The sequence below is a fragment of the Myxine glutinosa genome, chromosome 5 (genome assembly GCF_964187855.1).
Source record: "Myxine glutinosa chromosome 5, kmMyxGlut1.1, whole genome shotgun sequence".
Lineage (NCBI taxonomy): Eukaryota > Metazoa > Chordata > Myxini > Myxiniformes > Myxinidae > Myxine > Myxine glutinosa.
The window spans coordinates 93343344-93365036 of record NC_136265.1 but is presented as its reverse complement, the minus strand read 5'-3'; the positions used below and the strand labels follow the sequence as shown (position 1 = coordinate 93365036).

At 42.3% G+C, this 21693-nt stretch overlaps 1 protein-coding gene across 1 annotated transcript in view; it reads left to right on the top strand.

The window, feature by feature from the left end:
- The window catches only part of LOC137427331 (uncharacterized), a 131864-nt gene that overhangs the window by 64421 nt on the left and 45750 nt on the right, over positions 1-21693 (top strand). Inside the window, exons 5-6 of the mRNA XM_078777114.1 lie at positions 7763-7957; positions 9276-9386. Of these exons, the coding sequence (XP_078633240.1) occupies positions 7763-7957; positions 9276-9386 (306 nt within the window). The remainder of the gene's footprint in view (positions 1-7762; positions 7958-9275; positions 9387-21693) is intronic.

The window sequence follows — 21693 nt, the reverse complement described above, 5'->3', positions numbered from 1 at the left end:
ACCACCAACCCAGGTGTGCTTCCTCGCACACCCTCTACCATTCCAAGCGTGCATTCTCGCACCCGCTCCACCACCAACTCACTCTCCGGGTCACTCTCACCTTCGCACGTACACTCCGTACACCCCGACGTGCATTCTCGCTCGCACTCGGTTTCACTCCCACACTTTATAACACACCCACTCGCCGACGCACACTTTTTCCTCACACGCGTGCCATTTTTACTCACACGGGACCCTTCACCAACGCCCGGATGCCTCCTCGATCCCAAGCGCGCGAAAATTCTTTTGTCGCCAAACATCCTCCTGCAAAATCTACCCGCACAATACACAACAGCACGACTCACCTGGGGGATCCTTTTCTCCACGCGAACCTGTAACCTTCCATTTGGATTAGCGAGTACATCATCATGATTTGAGCAGGGACTTTGTACATATTCCATTTCTCCCTGCAATTCCCGGGCTACCTCCGTCATCTCTTCAATTTTAATTCCCAGGACTGCTTTTTCTTTATTCACCTCGACGACCGCTGGCTTTAATAAAACACCCTCCTCGACCTCAGCGGTCGCTGGCTTTTCCAAACCCCGGGTCGCGATTTCTACCCCTGTCATTGTACCCGTGCTTTTCTCAACTTCGTCCAACCGGCGCTTCTCGACCCGTGTTACCTCGTCGTGCACCCGTGGGACCCTTTCGCCCAACTTGCGGTCTCTGTCCCTCTGCTCCCTTTCCTCCCTATCGGCCCTCATTCCGTTTATTGTTGCTTCAATTTGCTCACCCTGAGCCTCTATACTGTTTTTCAAACCTCCAATTTGGTCTCCCATTTGTCCCATAAGGGCCCTCATTTGCAGGAAAAAAAGGTTCGAATCCACCAGCGGCGCTGCTACGGTCGCGGGCGTCGTGGCAATGTGCGAGGCGCCATTTTGCGCGCCCGTAACCTCGTGCGCGAGAGCGCCATTTTGTGCGTCTGATACCCCCTCAACCACATTGCCAACGTTCTCCTCCTCTCTTTCATCCACATACATTTCCCCGAGGTCCTGGGTCGATTCTACCCCGTCTATCTCTCCCACCGGCATCCCGTCGCCTTGACCAGCCATGGCGCGATTTCAAAATTCGGGTTTTATTTCTTTAAAACACAATTTCGGCAGCTTGTAATTTTGAGTGCGTTAAGCGCGCTTCGGGTCCGATCTCACTCCTCGACACCAATTGTTACTGCCAATAGTACAATTGGTGTCCAAAATTTGGGCTAAATAAATTTAGTCCCAGGTTCGAATCCCAACTCCTGACTACCAATTGTTACGGATCGCGGTTTAGATGTTATGATGGGCCGAGCGGATGGTCCAACCGCGACCGTTACAGGATCCCCAATTGGCCCGATTCCACCCGATGTTGACCAGATCGCACCACAGATATTCAATCGGGAAACCTCTAAAGCGACCGAAAGAGAAGGAAAAGAGAAGAAGACAGAGTACGGAGGAAGAACAGATTTATTATACACACACAAGCAATGGATGGAAGAAGCGGTCACACAGTGAATCATTAACTTATACTATTCAATTTACTTAACCCCAGGACAACATTCAAGACAGACGACGTTCACACTTACACGGGGGAAATTGCAGGCAGGGATGGCGGAGGTGGGTTGCTGGAGAGGGAGGCAGGGTCAGGTCCCTGCAACCGGCAGGGCTGGAGGTAGCAGCTCCCACTTCTTCGCGTTTTTGGCGGGAAAACCCTCGGTCGCATCGACGCTGCTGATGCTGTAGACGTCACGCGCTGGCTCGGTCACACCTGCTCCTCTCCTTCTGGTGGAGCCATCTCCCTCCTCTCAGCGCGTCTCTCCAAAGCTGGTTTCCTCTCCATGTACCTCTCCTTTTTGGCTTGGAGCGTCTCTCATCTCACCGCTCACAGCTCAGCTCACAGCTCCTCTCGCATGTCACCTCTTCTCTCATCTCCCGAAGCAGTCCCTTCCAGTCGCTTTTATTACTCGGGGCGGAATCAAGCCGCCGGCTGCGAGGGCACGCCTACCGGGTCGCTAACCGCGGTGCTGGTTGGCTGTTAGGGCTGTCCGATTCCTCCTTTGATCATGACGACGTGCCACGCCTGTGAGTTGGCGGCTCCTACCCCCCTCTTCTCCGAGATGAGCACATGGGCAATGGCGGCTTGCGGGATTGAACACCACTCGCACCGCTTTTGAAAGGAACTTTGGAGAGCGGAGATGATTGGGGAAATTGAAAGGGGCCTACGCTTATTTCGTTTGATACAATGCAGAGTCAATCTAGTGGGAAACACATATTTAGCCTACATGGAATAAGGAAATAAACTATTTAAAAAGATATATCGTGGCCTGCGTGTAAGTTTCATGGAATTAACTAGGAGGACGGCTGCGACCATTATTTACATTACGAGGGTGTTACACACAACAAAACCATACTTTTCCCATTCGTTACACTTTCTCCAAAATTGTTACACTTCTCCAAAACTGTTACACTTCTCCAAAACTGTTACACTTCTCAAATTCGTTACAATATTATTGATGCTTTAAGTAAGCTTGGTTCGGGTGTTAGTTTTCTTCCAAATGACCCATCACAATTAGTTAATAGGTTATTATTGTTGTTAGGTAGTAAGAAGGCTGGAAACAACAATTGTTTTAATGAAGCATCCGCCATTTTAGATCAGTTGATGAATATGAAAATAATTAATAAATGTCAATACAAAGATATTTTATTAGATATTAAATAAGATGAGAAGCACAATTCTTAGTTTTAATTTCACAACGAGTGATTACACAGCTTCATTCCCTTACCCACTTCAACTTGACCCCACAAAAGAATATGAGGCTTCTTTGTTGTCAATGGAGACTTACAATACCCTTTTTAATATCGCATAGAAAAACAACAAGTTTAGTTATAATCCAGGAAGTGGATATAAAACTATAACAGTTTCACCCGGTGCTTACGAGATTTCTCAAATATCTTCAGAAGTCTCTCGCCTTATGAAAGAAAAAGGTGATGAACCGAAAAATATTGTAATAGATATTCAAAAACACACTTCAAAATCAACTATTAAACTTAAAAATAATTATAAAGTTGATTTCATGATTGAAAATTCGTTCAGAGAGCTATTGGGTTTCTCTTCTAAAAAGATTGAAACTAACGGGCCGTCTTGCAGTGATAATGTCATTCAAATATCCTCCGGTATAAATTCAGTATTAATTCATTGTGATTTGATTGATGGTGCTTATAACGATGGAATAAGAACAAATACAATATTTTCATTCAGTGCATACTCAACCCCGATTGGTTATAAATTTAATATGGAACCAAAAAATCTTGTCTATTTACCTGTGTCAGGAAAAACCATATACAGAGTAAATTTTAGGATAACCGACCAAGATAATCGTATGATATCCTTTAATGATGAAATTATATCCATCAGAATTCACCTACGTGAAGTTTTTCAATAAATAAATAATGGTTATTGTGAGAAAACACGACTTGGGAAAATATAAAATAATTACAGGGGATGGGATGTTCCTTTCACCATACTATAAGGGTGAAGGTATGTTTCTTTTTAGAGGATACTATAAACCAAAGAGACAATGGGGTGTGGGACATCAATTTAGAAATAAAGGAGATGGGATAATTGATACTCTAATGGGTATTGGTTCAACCATCCTTAAACATAAAGACCTAATTGGTTCAACTGCTTCAGCCGTGGGCTCAGTTGTGGGTGCTATAAAGAGTATAAAAGATGCTCAAAAGGAGTCTCATAAATTACAAGTATATAAAGAGTATAAAAGATGCTCAAAAGGAGTCTCATAAATTACAAGCAATCAAAGAAATAAAAAAAGGTAAAACTCAACTATCTTCACAAGAACGACAAAAAATCATTAAAATACTTGGGTCAGGGTTTCAACAATTTTAATGCTATATAAATACAAGTATGGAAGCGATTGATAGTATCTATGATTTGGATGATACGATTATCATTTCAAACTCTACTAAAAAGGAAGACTATTTTAAGGTAAATGCTATAACAGGAACAGACTGGAATTCAAACGGAACAAAAGGTTTTGAAATAAATAATCAACAAACTTACTTGAATATAGCTGATAGTTTCTTGCTGTGTAAATTTAAATTCACTAAGGCTGCGAATAATACTAATGCTACACTCGTAAATGATTTCTTCTGGAAAATGTTTGATAGTGTCCGCCTGTATATTGGAACACAAGAGGTTGAAGCGGTTGATTATGTCTCTGCTACATCTGAAATGATGAAATTTACACTATATTCGTTTAGTGATAGAATGGGTAAGGGAGCTGTTGAAGGTTTTATTCCTGATATGTCAACGGGAACAAATGCTGACCCTGGTTATAGTCAAAGAAGTCAATGTATAATGATGATACAAAAGCAGAGAATAGTTTTACCGTAGCAGTACCTCTGAAAGGTATATTTGGATTTTGTGATTATGATAAAGTTTTGTTAAGGCTTTTGTGTTAAAACAAATATGGCTGCCGAATCCCGTAACCGATTACATCATTTTTTTTTCTCCACCAATTTATCCCAAGATGATGCTCAACAAATTTCATCTTGATTGGATGAAGTTTTGTACTTGGTGAATGATGACATCATAATGGAGGCACCCATGACAACAACATATTATCGTGTTCACCAGGATTAACACCCTTGGTGATGGATGGCCAACTGAGCTTTAACTCCGAGGCATTCACTCAAACTATGGCGGCGCCTTTTATATGAGCGAGGGTGTCGTGGAGGGCAGCGAGATTACCTGAACGGACGGGCACGGCACGGGGTTATCCGATTCCCACAACAAATAAACGGCCAGGACAAGAAATTAAAATTCAACAAACAATGGTTTAATAAAAATAAATGCCAGGGAACAAAGAAATGAATGTAAAACTACATTCCGAACTTGAGACGTCTCCACACAGACTCATGGAACAGACACAGGGATAAATAAAATGAAAGGAATAAAATGTGTGTGGTGCGTTTGCCTGCTCCTCCACCTCGCATCCGTCACCGCCCGGGGTCATCACAGGTCCCGCAACCCTGCGCAGCAAAACACGCGTTGGCGCCAAGTCCGTTCACCCGCCAGCCGCTGAACGTGAAGCGAACAGGCCCTCAACTCCTTCCTCGCTGTCCACTCCACAGCGCACAGAGGTAAAACAAGAGAAGGATGCGTCCGCCAAGATTCTGCACAAAATGCGACTGCCCGTGAGGCCACCCAGAGTTCAGAGATTGCAGAACTTCGACCGTCTGCAAAGCCAGCCACAGTCAAGTGAGGAGTGTGCGACTGCACGCCATGAAACCCAGAGCCAAGAGAAGGAAAATGCGACTGCTGTACAAGCACCAGGGACAGAGAGAATGAAATGCGACTGCTGTACAAGCACCAGGGACAGAGAGAATGAAATGCGACTGCTTGTATGAACACCAGGAACAGAGAGAAGGAAAATGGTGGGACATGTCCTTTTTGTTCCTCGTGCTGGAACGTTCTATGATGAAGTCCGCGTGCACTCCAATCAGTGAGAGCTATTGCATCGCTCCACGGCCATGACCAATCATCACCTCTTGGGGCGGGGCCTCACTGCCCTTCTTGCCGGCCCTTGTGATGACTTGGCTGGTGGCGTCAGTGGTTGTGTTCGAATGTCCGGATCTGGTGGCTTTATTTTGTATAGGTGCGCAGTGCATGGCTGGTGTTGCATGTGTCAAAAAGAACAAAGGGAAAAACGAGAGGCAATTTACATACAGAGAATTATTCCTCAAACCCTAATGAATTCGCATAGCTCCACCCCTCGCATGGAGACACATCTACGATCTTAACGGACATGCGGGCCTACTTAGTTACAGGAAGGTTTCTACATGGCATACGGAGCACACCCCCCTGTACAATCTACATGGACTAAGGTATTCCATGAGCTACCCCCATAAACGTAACAATATGTTATTCCTCATGGAGTTATTTACAAAAAGCCATGTCTAAATTTTATCTGTGCGGTGCTTTTGGAGACAGAGGTGAAAAGCTTTTCTTTTTTTTCCAAGATAGCGTCCGTACCACGCAACCTATGAGGTCAGAAGTATCATTAAAAAAAATTATACAGGAGGAGGCGCACCATGGTGAAAATTTCCTGTCAATCGGACCAACGGTTGCAGAGAAAATCATATTTATTCCATGCGGACAATCAAACAAACAGACAAAAAAACACGTCCTGGTGACTGTGTGCAATCTCCGATTGTTCTTTCTTGTTATTCTTGTATAGGAGCTTATTGGAAGCATTGGAGAACCTTGACCTTTCCACACCAGAGGAAAGGTGTTGGAGACTGTTTATGGAAGAGATGCAGAACCACTTAGTAATTTATGTAATACAGGCAGTACGGATTTATGGTTTAATAAATTAAAGCGAGATTGTGTTTAATAAATTAAATGAAAAAATAAAAATAAATCACAAGCTGGTCAAATGCACATGAAATATGTCCCTCTCTCTCTCTCTCTCTCCCTCTCTCTCTCTCCCTCTCTCTCTCTCTCCATCTCTCTCTCTCCCCCTCTCTCTCCCTCTCTCTCCGTCTCTCTCCCTCTCTCTGAAAGTACCGCCTGGCAAATTTTTCCCCCTCAAATTTTGAATTTTGGGATTTGGCGATTCTTCGATTCTTCTTGCCCTTTCCTGTGCAAATATGCTCATTGAATTCCCAAAGGAACTTCACTTTCCTGCCGTGTTCAAACTATCTAATGATACAAATCGCTCTTCTTTTAAATCTTTAAAACAGGTGACCCAGTCCTACTTGCCAGAGTGATGAACATGAACTGAATTCCCATGGATGTGTTCCAGAGGAATGTTGTTGTTCCATCTGATTTTATGAAAAGTGGTTTCTTATTTATGACCTGAAAGTTATTGATGTGGGGAAACTGTCTGCATATCAGCATACCTGTGGCATGGATTACATCCGAGCACAAATACTCCTTCATACACATCCCCTGTGCTTGTGTGTAAGGCCTTCTCACCATTGAATGTCTTCATCCTAAAATTGCTGAACAGGCCCAGATTTTACATAAATACCTAAACTTTTGAATGTTTTATATGTGGCCAAATCGGCATTCACATCAACATCTTATTATAATAGAGCAAACATATATGGTTATGTATGTCGCTATGTTTATATGCGACAAAAACGTCTTCTTCTTCAAAAAAAAAAATTACCACCATCTTAATTAACCCTCTTAATTGCGTTAAGACTGCTGAGACCCCTCAGACCTTTGACGACCCTTTAATTCCCCCAAGACCCTTCAGACCCCGAATACCCAAAACACCCCGAATACCCAAAACACCTCAAAGACCCAAAATACCCTTAAAGGCCCAGAGGATCCAAAATACCCTGAAGACCCAAATGGCCCTGAAGACCCTGAAGACCCAAATGGCCCTGAAGACCCAAAACACCATGTAGACCCAAAAGACACCAAAATGGTCAAAGATGTCTACCCCTCGGAAACGACGTGTGGTGAGGCGCGCAGGGCGCGCCGAGTCACTCCAGTGTAATACAATTGCAGTATTATCTTAAGACATGCAATTTCTTGTCATGGCGAGTCAAAGGGTGTGCGCTCGTGTGTGGTGAAAGTTTAAATTACTGTAACTGATTTAAAGAGAAGATAAGGCCTCAAGTACAGAGGTACTTCACATATTGGCACTTTGTCAGATCAAGGTACTCAGAGTGGCGTAAACATCAGGAAGAGTGGTATGTTTCCCTCTTCTCTGAAGGTTCACCCACCATGTACGCTCAAGTTGGCTGTGAGAAGGATTCCTGTCATGTGCAGCCGGGATCGGAACAGCAGACTGTGCTCGTGTGTGGAATGAAGGTTGAGGAGACGGAAGGATTTCCCAAGATTCTGCAGACAAAAATCGAGGATGTGAATTCCTTTGGTCTGGAGGAGGAGCAAAGCGATCAGCCGAATGGTGAGTCGTGTGATTGACATCACTTCTGATGAGATCTGCGTTTGTTTCGTGCGCTATTTTTTGTATACTTGATAGAGGCTCCTGAAAGATTGAGAGCAGAATGGAAGGGAATAAAATGCAGAGAGGAAACAACAGCAGAGTATAAGTGAGCGTGAGATGAAGGAGAGGGGAGAGAAGGACACATGGGGGTGAATAAGTGGCACAGAAGTTGAAGGAAACACAGGAAGAAGAGGAAGGGGAAAGTGTAGATGATGAGACCAATCAACAAACAAACCAAAAGAGGTGAGGTGAGATAGAGTGAGGTGAAAGAGGAAGAGAAAAGATGTGAAAGAGGAAGAGAAAAGTTGTGAAAGGTGAGGTGAGAGGTTGGGGGAGATCACAATGACCTGGAAAAAGGGAATGCTCTGCAATGGGGTCACTTTGAGGTGAAAAAGATCATGGTTGGATGGAGGGTGATCTGAGATTGTGATGAACAGCTTTCTTGAAGACTGTGGGATGGTGGGTTGGTGCAAACATTGATGAATTCAATGCATGTGATAATGGATGGCAGTTTATTTTCCATGTGTCGAGATTTGAACTCAGACAAGGTATCTCAAAGACGTGTGTGCATAACTCTGAGGTAGCTTGCCAGTCCAGTCCTTCAATACAATTCGTCATCAACACGTGATTTTTCCAAGCCACTACTGAGCTTTGCTCAACCTTCTCACTTTCTCTTGTCATATGTTGTCTCCTTATCTCTCCTTATCATATGTTTCCTATGATATTGACACTCTCCTTTTCATATGTTCATATGTCATGGCTTTGGCCTATTCATTCCATTCTCTGCATTTGTCAATATGTTAACCTGCCACACTCTGCCATTTTGTTTTCCATGAGGGTTCTTTCGAGACAAAAAAAAAAAAAATCAACCAGTCACATGTTGGATCACAATTGTTTGTAATTTGAGAATAAACGCAGTTCAGTGGAGAAAACCTTCTCTATTTTCCCTTATCTCCATTTTTCTCACCTTCTCTGTTTTGTTGGTTGTGATGTTGGGTGGTGGTGAAATTCCACTGAAGATGTGGTCAGGTTGGAAGCATCTCAACATCGAGGCAGTTTATACAGAATGTAATGCTTTGATATCATAATGTTTTCACATGACGCCATTCCTGAGGGAAATGTTTTATTTTCTGTTCAAGAAAGATTGAACGTAAAAAATTTTTTTTTAGATGATTTCTATTGATTTTTATGTAATATATTTTTATCTATTTTAAGAGTGTGAAAACAGCTATGCATGTGACACAAAACTGCCTGCATTTGATAAAAGTTACTTTTCCAGATTTATTTGTGAAAGCGGAAGTGAAAACTGAGCACGACATTGATGTTCACCTGGATCGACCCGAACCAAATGATGCTGAAGCTTCTTTCCTCAAGAACCATCCCCGTGAAGGTTTCTGTCAATGAATGTCTATACATTTTGATTTGAGCAGTTTGATGATGAACTCTGGTGTTAAGAAAAAAAAAACACGATGTTATGTTTTAATTGCTTTAAGAAATAACCACATGGTAAATCAATTTCTCAAACATCAATTATCCCCTTCATTATTAAATAAAATATTTTAGCCAACAATAATTAATATACCTTAGTAGTGTATATATATATGTTGCTTCTGGGACACTCTCATTTTCCCATTGACTTACATGTTAATTTTCCTCTTAACCTCATTGCCCATTAACACCTCTATTTCTCCCACCCTCATCTTTATGAACCTTTTGTCTATAGTACCTATCCTTAATGTTGTTTATTAGACCACTCAAACACTACAAATATTTGTTTTCCCTTATAGACCTATAATCCTTCTTCTACATATCATCTGGCAGATTATCTTTGACCCACTCAAACATCGACCCATTCACTTTCATGTTAATTTTCCTCTCACCTCTTTACGAACCTTTTAGCCTTTTGACACCTATCCTTAATGTTGTTCATTAGACCACTCAAACAATGATTCCCCTTGGTCTTATGGTACTCTTACTATCAATGATCCCGAGTAGACCACTCAAACATCGACCCTACAAATATTTGTTTATGCATGGGAAATAATTTAATTCTCTTGCCACTCCCTTCACCATCTAATATATTAACAAAAAAGATGTTTGAGTTTGGTTCTTTATTCAGATATTTTAACTGAGCTAAGATAAAATGGTAAACCTCCCTCAATGTTCTTGTTTGAGCGCCTCCAGTGCCACATACCATTTTTAAATTAAAGTATATATTTTCCTGACAACCGTCAAAGTTTTCCGTCCACTCAAAAATATTTCCATCTTTTTTACCCAATTCACCGGTATTTAAATTAATTCTCTTATTTGTTTTGTAAATTTTTTTACCAGTTGTCTTTTCAATTATACCTTTTTGATATTTTTCACATTCGTTATGTTTACCATTTATATACCAAGGTTGATTACACCTCCACTCTTTAGTCTGGTTGGTACTTGGTTCTGTTACATATTTATATGAATGTATGTGAATTACCATTCAGGTCTTTGCTTATCCGTGTGTAGTATATTAAGGGTTGTTGTGATTGGAGGGTCAGGAGCCCTTCTGAACAAGTGGCCGGAAACGGAAGTGACCGGAAACGGAAGAGGAAAAGACACGAGGAAGAAAAGGGACGAGTAGTATTCTTCCTCGCCCCGCTCCGACAAAAGGTGGGATCGACCTTGCGCTGTGTGGAAAAGCGGCGTTCCGAAGCCTGTCTGGCGAGAGGAATTACCGGGACGTGTACCTGCCCGGTGGAGACGTCAAGTTGACGTGGGGCCGTGCATCGACCCCGCGTCTGGCATCGTTCGCGGCACCGTCTAAACAGACGCGTGCGGGTCGCACGTTGGGGCCTAACGCGCCTTGCAAGCGGCGTGGGGTTTGGCTTGCTCTACCGTAACCGCTTCGCGTGGCCACGAGGGGCTGCAGCCACGGTGCCTGGTACGATACCTGCCCGGTGGAGAAACGTCCACCCGGGGTTCGTTCAACCGCCCGAGTGTGGCGACGCCGACCAGTATCTGGGTCAGGAGGGGCCCAGAGACATTGTGAGGAGCAGAGACCGAAAGGGGGTTGTGAGTACTCACCGGGACACACATATATAAGATGGCCATCTTACTCATAGTGAAGTGCTTGTGAATTGGGAATTGTTGATGGTTGTGTATTGTTGATTGCTCGGGGAAAATCTCCGTGGTTGTGTCATTGAAATTGTATGGTATCATTACCATTGGAAATATATCCTTGAACATCAGTTGTCTCCTGGGTGAAATTCATATGGATTGCGTGGCGAAAGCGCATATATAATACAGCTTGCTGGCGGAGTTCCTCTCACGGTCCGGGGGTCACCGAGACCAGGTATTCACCGAGGGGACCACGTAACAGAATTGGGGGCTCGTCCAAATTACGATTTGCGGTTTCGCAATTGGGTCTACGTCCGGGATCTAAAATTGTATAAAATAATAAAATAATATTTTTATTAATTAAAATTTATTAATTAAGTATTAATTGGAAATTTTTTGGGGAAATTGGGGTAAAGTCTTGGGTGAAGGTTAACAGGTGTTAACGATAGTCACCATGGCGTTTGTGGCACAGAACTTTGCGGTAACACCGAGTGAGGCACAGTTCCGAGCGTTACTAAAGTCGGACCTCTTGAAATTGGCCAAACATTTTAACTTGGAGGTCCGAACTAATTTGAGGAAGGCAGAGTTGCAGGCCATGGTGATACAATCTATGGTGGGATTAGGAACATGGGACGAGTTAGCCTGGGAGTGGCTACCCGAAGAACCAGAAGACGTTGAGCTCCGGAAACTGGAGTTGCAATTACGGAGCCAGGAACGGATCAAAGAAGAAGAAAGGAAAGCAGAAAAGGAAAGAGCAGAAGAAGAAAGGAAAGCAGAAAAGGAAAGAGCAGAAGAAGAAAGGAAAGCAGAAGAGAGGAGAGAAGAGAAACAAGCAGAGGAAAGGAGAGTGGAACGAGAACTCCAGGAAAGGTTAGCAGAAGAAGAAAGGAAAGCAGAAAAGGAAAGAGCAGAAGAAGAAAGGAAAGCAGAAGAGAGGAGAGAAGAGAAACAAGCAGAGGAAAGGAGAGGGGAACGAGAACTCCAGGAAAGGTTAAAAGAAGAGGAAAGGAAAGCAGAAGCGAGGAGAGAAGAGAAACAAGCAGAGGAAAGGAGAGTGGAAAGAGAACTCCAGGAAAGGTTAGAAGGGAGAAAAGCAGAGGAGAGGAGAGCTGCAAGGGACCTCGAAGCAGAGGAGAGAAAAGCGGAAAGGGAATTAAAGGAACGTGACATGGAGCTTCAGCAAGAAATCAAATTCAAGGAGCTTGAGTTAATGAGAGAACGGGGAGAGGCACCACCCTTGCTGACGGGGTCGACACCTAACCAGAAAACCTGGGATGTGGGCAGACATGTGAGGCTGGTTCCACCGTTCAGTGAAAAGGAAGTCGCGAAATTTTTCCCACACTTTGAGAAAGTGGCTCGACAATTAAACTGGCCGGAGGAGGCCTGGACCATACTCGTGCAAAGTGTGCTGGTGGGGAAAGCTCAGGAAATTTATTCGGCGCTACCAATGGACCAATGTGCAGATTATGAGGTACTGAAGAAGCACATCCTCAAGGCCTATGAGTTGGTTCCGGAAGCTTACAGGCAAAAATTCAGGAATGCCAGGAAGAGGGAGAGTGAGACCCATGTGGAGTTTGCCAGAGTGAAAGAAAACATGTTTGATCGGTGGTGTGAGTCAAAAGGAGTCGGGAAAGACTTCGAGACATTGCGGGACTTGATCCTGGTGGAGGAATTCCAGCAGTGTGTCCACGAGGACATCAAAGTGTACCTGCAGGAAAAGAAGGTACCAAAGTTGTGGGACGCAGCCACCATGGCAGATGATTATGCCTTAACCCACCGAATAGGGGTCCACGAACCTAACTCCTCGCCTAGATCTCCGCAGGGGAGGTGGGGAACAGCAGGTGCGGAGAACGACCATACATGGCGGCGGCCTCGAGATGATTATGGGGACAACTATGATACCCCACCTGTTCGAAATCAGAGGGATGCGGGCCCAAGACAAACTTATAGTTCGGGGGGCCCGAGGCAGACCACAAGTTTTTCCTCCGGGCCTACTTGCGCTTTTTGCAAGAAACCTGGACACTTGATGTCCAGTTGTTACCGCATGAAAAGCGAAGACCCAGAGCGGAGTCCGACTACTACGACTCCAAATGCAATGGCCATTGTGAGAAATCGCCATCAAAAGGGTTACCAACCATTTATTTCAGAGGGGTTTGTGTCACAGGATGGAGCCTCGACTAACCGGAAACCGGTTAGGATATTGAGGGACACAGGGGCACATCAATCTTTAATGCTGGAAGGCATTTTGCCATGGTCCGAGGAGACGGCAACGGGGGATAGTGTTCGTTTACAGGGGATCGGGGGCGGTGTTAGTGCTCCCCTTCATGTCATCCATTTGGAGTCCGATTTGGTGTCAGGACCGATCACCGTCGGTTTACAAGCCACGCTTCCTGTAGAGGGGGTATCTGTGGTTATCGGGAATGATTTGGCCGGGGGTCAAGTTTATGGTAACCTGAGGGTTGGTAAAGAGCCCAGCAGGGAAAATAACACCACACCAGCTCGGGATGGCGACAAAAGTGCCAAATTATTTGTAGGGGGACTGAACTTCAAAACAGAGGAAGAAGTTCTGACCTCTGTCTTCAACAGATATGGGCCGCTGGTGGAAGTGCGGTTGGTAAGAGACTGGGAAACGCAACAGTCAAGAGGGTTCGGCTTTGTCACGTTTGCCAGCACAAAAGACGCCAGAGAGGCAGAAAAGAATTGGAATGGCAAGGATTTGGAGGGTCGGACCATAACAGTAGGGAAGGCATTTCGTAGGCGTCGAGAGGTCTACAGGAGAGGACAACTGGGCGGTAGTTTTGGTGGTGGCCGCAATCAATATTATTAGGGAGGCTCCCTGAGTTACGGCCACTCCCGAAGGAAGGATTGGCAAAGTAGTGGCCGAGAAGGAGACCGCTATTCATGGGACTACAGGGACAAGTGGTCCCACCCTAATGATTAGGGAAGTTCTGAGAAGTTGAAGCACTGAATGCGGCGGAGCCGCCGAGCCAAGATTCCTACACGGATTAACCGTGAACGCCGTTCCTAAAGGCGTCCATGTAGTGAACTTTCATGCACGGACTAACCGTGAACTCCACGTTCCTCAAGGCGCCCATGTAGAGAACTTTCCTGCACGGACTAACCGTGAACTCCACGTTCCTAAAGGCATCCATGTAGTGAATACTCGGCTTGGCCTCCCGGAAAAAGGTGCTATCGAGTGGCTTAACTTTGGATCTTTGATCAACCCCTTAACCTTCATTCACAAGAAACTGACGGTCAAAGTCAGAGGGTCATGAGATGGAGTTTGATTTGGCAGGGACAATGTCGTTGCTGGTGCTTAGTCCAGAGTGAGTAATCTGGAGGGGTTGTGGTGAAATTTTGGTTGCTTTATTTTTGAGTGATAACTGTGCCCGGGGGGAACTGATAATGTGGGGGGGTTGAGTTATCTGGTTTGTTTCTCCAAATTGGCCGACAAAGAAAGTTTTCGCTGGGTTCAAACTTTCTTTCTTGAAGGGGGGGGAGTGTTACATATTTATATGAATGTATGTGAATTACCATTCAGGTCTTTGCTTATCCGTGTGTAGTATATTAAGGGTTGTTGTGATTGGAGGGTCAGGAGCCCTTCTGAACAAGTGGCCGGAAACGGAAGTGACCGGAAACGGAAGAGGAAAAGACACGAGGAAGAAAAGGGACGAGTAGTATTCTTCCTCGCCCCGCTCCGACAAAAGGTGGGATCGACCTTGCGCTGTGTGGAAAAGCGGCATTCCGAAGCCTGTCTGGCGAGAGGAATTACCGGGACGTGTACCTGCCCGGTGGAGACGTCAAGTTGACGTGGGGCCGTGCATCGACCCCGCGTCTGGCATCGTTCGCGGCACCGTCTAAACAGACGCGTGCGGGTCGCACGTTGGGGCCTAACGCGCCTTGCAAGCGGCGTGGGGTTTGGCTTGCTCTACCGTAACCGCTTCGCGTGGCCACGAGGGGCTGCAGCCACGGTGCCTGGTACGATACCTGCCCGGTGGAGAAACGTCCACCCGGGGTTCGTTCAACCGCCCGAGTGCGGCGACGCCGACCAGTATCTGGGTCAGGAGGGGCCCAGAGACATTGTGAGGAGCAGAGACCGAAAGGGGGTTGTGAGTACTCACCGGGACACACATATATAAGATGGCCATCTTACTCATAGTGAAGTGCTTGTGAATTGGGAATTGTTGATGGTTGTGTATTGTTGATTGCTCGGGGAAAATCTCCGTGGTTGTGTCATTGAAATTGTATGGTATCATTACCATTGGAAATATATCCTTGAACATCAGTTGTCTCCTGGGTGAAATTCATATGGATTGCGTGGCGAAAGCGCATATATAATACAGCTTGCTGGCGGAGTTCCTCTCACGGTCCGGGGGTCACCGAGACCAGGTATTCACCGAGGGGACCACGTAACAGTTCTATCATTTATATAATAGTAAAAAGGCGGCGGTAGCCCGTTAAAATCCCTAACCACCCTTTTTTACTTATCACTTATATACTGTTGCGGAGATGAGGACTGTATATTTTTTGATTGTGTGCTGTACTATTATTATTATTGGTTATTCTGCGCCCCCCTACCTCCGGAGCTGTGTAAAGGTGAAAGGGCATCCCATAATTAGTCCACAAGCATACACATCAGCCAAATAATAGAATACCCCTGTTGATAGTTATCTCTTATTCTGTGTTTTAGAGTAAGGCTCTGTCTCCCATTAATTGAAGTACTCCATTGCACCAGTGAAAGAAAATAGATCCCCTTTCCTTCCCATCCCCAAAATCCCCATTTCCTTCACATCCCCTTTCGTCATTGCCGAGCCTCGATTCCCAATTACCTCCCCTCCAATAACCGCCATTGACCACGAGGCGGGGTCGGAGAAGAAAGGCGTGTCTCCACCTCGTCATAGAGGGGAAGAGGGGCGTTGCCCACCCGTCGTCATCAAGGGCGGAGCCAGAGGGTCGCGCGACCAACCAGGGCCGAGGTGAGCACCCCGATGGGCGTGTCCTAAAGGCCGGCGGCTTAATCGCCGGAGGCGTTATAAAGGCGCGCACGCAGGAAGTGAGGAGGAGTTGGTCACGAGGAGTTGGTCACGAGGAGTTGGTCACGAGGAGTTGGTCACGAGGAGTTGGTCACAAAGAGTTGGTCACGAGGAGTTGGTCACAAAGAGTCGGTTGCCAGTAGAGGGTCCGTGAAGAGTTGGTCACAAAGAGTTGGTCGCCAAGAGAGTCGTGAGGAGTCAGGCAGTGGAGTCGGTGGTCAGTTGGTTGTGTTGGTTGCGGTGAGGAGTCGGTGGTGGCGGTCAGTGGTTGCGTTGGTTGCGGTGAGGAGTCGAGGAGGGAGGAGATCAGAAGACAGGAAGGCCTTGAGTTGGACTAAGCAAGAGAGGAAGTTGTTGGACTGGGTGGGACTAAGAAAGAGAGAGAAAGAGTCCTGAAGCTTGTGAGGGAAGGGGAGAGAACCCGTCACACCAACCCCCCCAAGCTCCGCGTTGGCTCCACCAAGCGTTCACCTCCACCAAGGCTCCACCAAGCTCCGCGTTGACTCCACCAAGCGTTCACCTCCACCAAAGCTCCACCAAGCTCCGCGTTGGCTCCACCAAGCGTTCACCTCCACCAAAGCTCCACCAAGCTCCGCGTTGGCTCCACCAAGCGTTCACCTCCAGCCATCCACCTCCTGTCATTCCCCGCGTGAGTCTGTCTTCTGTTTGTTCTGTCCTGGGTTAATTAAGTCTGTATAAGCTAGTATTTTCCCTGTGTCACCTGCGTCTTATGTGCTTGTAAATAAACGTGACTGCTTTCTTTTTGCTTGTGTGTAAATAGTCAATAAATTCAGTAGTATTTCCAAACCTTTCTTTGCCTTCGTTTTCCTCTTTGCATTCGTCGCCTTTGTCTTTTCCCTATTGACTAGCTGCGGTGCGACCCGGCCAACGTTTGGGTGGAATCGGGTGAGTCGGGGATCCTGTTAGGTCGCGGTAATACACCACCGCTCGGGCATCATAACATCTAAACCGCGATCTGTAACAATACTTATATAACGATAAGGGAGACTATCAATTCCATTTTCTAAAATAAACCTCTTATCATCAAAAGCCCCCAATGCTTTCTTATTCACCTCTTCTGAATATAATTTATGTTTATAACTTCTTATTCCATTAATCTTTCTAAACTCTTCTTTCTTTGTTGTTAAACAGTTATAATAATCCTTAAAGTTAATTGTTTCTTTAATAACATTTTTCTTTACACCTTTTAACTTCTTATCAGTCTTTTCAACGTTATTCACAATGTATTTATAAGCATAAGCCTTAGACCTCAATCCCACAAATTCACTCATGACATTTCCTCCTAATTCATCCTTAAACTTTCCAATCACCTTTTTATTTTTAGAAGAGAACAACTCACTCTCTGGACTGTAATTACTAGTGTCATAGATATTAATGTCCTTTTTCATGTCTGAATAAACATCAACAGTATTAATTTGCAAAATAAAACTATCTGTATCCATATAAAGTAGATTAACATCATTTTGATATTTCTTCCTCAACTTATTATAAAAGTAATCATACATTAATGACTTTGATAAATCAAGAATTGATGTTCCAATATAAATAGGTTTGTCCATTTCAATACTCTCTTTAATCAAATGGATCGCACAAAAGTTCTCAGTAAAGACCTCAGCTCTAGTAAAACTCAGTCTATTAATTAATTTTGATGCTTGTTTCCAAGATGTTGATAGTCTGATATTTTGTCTTTTCCTCACATTTTCCATGGTCTTACCAAAGACCGCATTATTCATCAATTTATAAAAGTCTTTCTCAAAATCTGTTTTTGACTCTGTTCTTCTTTGTGTATTAAAATCAATGTACCCCTTTAACCAATGACTTTGATTGAACTTTAGAACCCTATGGATCTTCTCTACTCTTAGACCTTTTCATAAATATTGTCGCAAATTTCTTTGGTGTAGAACATAATTTTTCTTGTTATATAATGTAGTAAGTAATTTTTCTGTTGATTCACCTATATTAAATGATTGTTGATAATCACTTAACCACTCCTTCTTTGGACTTTCCTTTTCACAAGCAAATGGGAGATCTTTGTGTAGGTTATGAAGTTCCTCTGGATATTTCAAATCAACTTCAAAATAATAACCAACTTTTTCTTTATCCAATTCTTTTTGTGTAGAGATACATACATCTTGTAAAACCTTTTAGTAGTCTTTTTCCTTTACCCATCTAAGTTTTCCATAAGGAAGAGCCTGAGACATTGCCCAGCCATACAGGTTGTTTGTGTCATAGTACATCAAGTAACAACTCTCTTTCGTTGAATCATAATTTGGAAGATATTTGTTATTTGCTTTTGCGTAGCTACTCGAGCAGACTTGTGAAATTCCACCTCTTTTTGCCTTTTCAATCATCAAAAGCATATCAACATCGGTTATCAAATCCAAAGCTTGTTTTGTCATTTTCAACATTGCACTCCAGGCCAATCCAGGTGCTGTGTAGTAGTGAGCAGGATCCAATCCATATCCAGTGTGACAAACAGATCTAAAGGCTTCAAATACATCGGCCAATAAAAGCACATCAGTTTTGAGATACAAATCGTGATACTCGCCAAGATTCTTGATGTTATATTTTTTCCAAACATTTTGTGCGTGTACATAATCTTTATCAGATATATGACTGTTGTTTAATTTGTTATAGAAATTTTCTTTTGAAGGAAGTTGTGTTTCATTGAATCTCTCAAATGAGTCCATATAGTCATAGAGGTAAATTCCCTTTTGTGTTAGAAAATCTTTATCTAAAAAATACTCTGAAAGACATGGAAACTCTTTTAGATTTTGAACCAAGTTAGCCAATGGACTTGCCATGAATTTAAATGTATCAAGAAATCTGATATGAGTAATAGGAGATGTGTGAATTGTTTTTGTGAATGAAATGTATTTCTGATCCGTGTTTGGAATTGCTGAGATACTTCCAGAAGTCTTTGAGAGTTCCTTGATAAATAGATGTGTATCATAATGAGCGTTGTTATGAAGAAAGACAGGAATGAAAGAGGGGAGTTGATAATTAATATTACAACTTTGATGAGCCGGACCTTTATATTTACCAGTGAGATGACAATGGTCTCTAACCTTTAGACCTTTACCAATTTTCTTCTCACAAATATGACAGGCAATCTTTGGCTGTCTAAATTCGCTTTTTTCTTTACTTGTTAAGGACATTGGTTTATTGGTTTCTCTCATTATCTTGGTTAATCGGACACAGTCTTTTTCTCGTCGTTTCACAAACTCCTCTGGGGTATTTGAGCCTCTATACACCTCTAACTTGTTATATTCATCACAAACGGATGATTTGATAAAATAACAAAAACCACAAGGAGTATGTTTTTGATATTTATTTGTGTATGATTCTTTTGGATCTGGAGAAGCAGTATCAATGTTTTCTAAAATACTTTCAAAATCAGCATATATAACAAATGGATGTTTTATTGTTTTCTTTTCATCTTTGAATGTGATCTTTGAGCCTTTTTTAGGCATGTTGATTACCGTTGATTTATGTTCACCACAATAATTTGAATGTTTATCTAATCTTTCTTGTGTATGGAAGAAGTTTAGACAACGCAAACAAATATATATTTTATTGGTTCTTTTACATACTTGTGGTTTTATTAATTTTGTAATATCTTTGATGTTTGTATAATGTGAATTTTCGTCTGAATTAAAATATAGAAGATTAATATGAGTTTGTTTACAATTGTCAGAAAGCTTTAAAACCTGAATGTTGTTTGTTTCTGTTAGACCATAAACATTAACTGATAAATTATTCAACTTTTCAAATTTAGGAATATCATTTAAAGTCATCGGAAACTTTAGATCTTTCGTATTTAATGTATTCTCATATTTTTTATAATGAGATACTCTTTCATCATGAAAATGTGGAGGATGTAAGTGTGCTAGAATAGACCAGAGAAAACATTTATTGTCTTTATTTTTGATATTGATAACTGCTTTTCTATTTTTGATAACACTGGGTAAATCAATGTAAGAAGAAGCTTTTAGAGGATCTGATTTAAGAATATGAATGTCTATGTAAATAATTTTTCCTATATTGAATCCACTTCCTACGATTGAATTATCCACATCTTGCTCTTGTTTAATAAGTTCATCATAGACTCCTGATGTTTTAAAATCTTGATATGAAGATATAAAGTGTGGCTCAGTTCTCATGTATGGTGTATCTATAACTCCTTCGTCCTTTGTCATTTCTAATTTTACTCCCATATAAAATTTAAGTGGTTTCATTTCTTTTAGTGTTTTTTCAATCAACGTTTGAACAGCAGGTTTAACTATTTCTACAGCATCAACTATAAACTCTGGTTCAGGAGGTTTGAAGTTAAAGACTCTTATTTTAATATGTCCTTTGAATGCACCATCAGAGTTTTTAGTTGTGATAAAATTTGATAAATGTTGATTTGTTTTAAGATGTATTTCGAAGCCTTTCTTGAGGATATTTTTATTACAGGCAGAACAGTGTTTTGTTTCCTTCTGAATAGGAGATAGTAGGTGAAGTAGATTAAATGTGTGTTTGTTAGTTTCAAGGTGTCTTTTGTATTGTTTATATTCTTGTTCACAAATGTCGCAATACGTTGCTTTGATCATATTTATATAGCAAAATTATACTTAAAGTAAAACACCTTTTTAGAGGCTTTTTTAAAGATGAAACTGTGCTTAAAGTAAAACACTTATAGAAGAAAGTGCCTTTTTACAGGCTTTTTATATATGAAACTATACTTAAACTAAAACACTTTTTCACTCACAATCATCTGAGTCATAACTATCACATGAATACTCAGAATCATACTCAGTCATCAATGAAGCTACTCTCATAACAATCATTTGAGCACAAACTATTAGCATCATAACTATCATCTGAGTTCAATGAAATACTATCATCACCATCGTCCGAGTTCAATGAAATACTATCATCACTATCGTCCGAGTTCAATAAAATAGTAAAATCTTCACTGCTGTAATCACTCATATTTAATTAGCAGGAAAAATATTCCCATCAATATCTATATACGTACTTTCTTTCATTAACAGATTCAATCTCGACATTTTTAATTTCAAAAGTTCTCTTTAAATAATCTCTAACTATCATAGAACGAAATGACATTTCACCAGAAATATTAACATCATTCATTTTACTAAGATCTACACCCTTTGGATTATTAAAGTAAATACAAATTTCTCCACGAGTATTGTTGATGGTCTTATTCTTTTTCAAAGTATCGCGATCGATCACTTTTTCAAGCTTTGAATAAATTGCCAGGAGTAGAGGAGAAACTTTTGTTAGATTTACTTTAATGGATGTCTTTCCAGGTATAGTTAGAGCTCTTCCTTTAAATGAAATAGAGGGGCTCATGTTATTTTCCATAACTGGTTTTACCCAAAAATTTCCATATTTATCTTTGTTCAATTTAACATCTTTGACATATTTTTCTATATCTTTCACCAAAGTAGAGATTGATTGAAATTTGTCTTTTGTGCTTTGAAACATTGTATTTATTAATGAATAAACTTGCGTTTAGTTTAAGTAAAAATTTACCATATA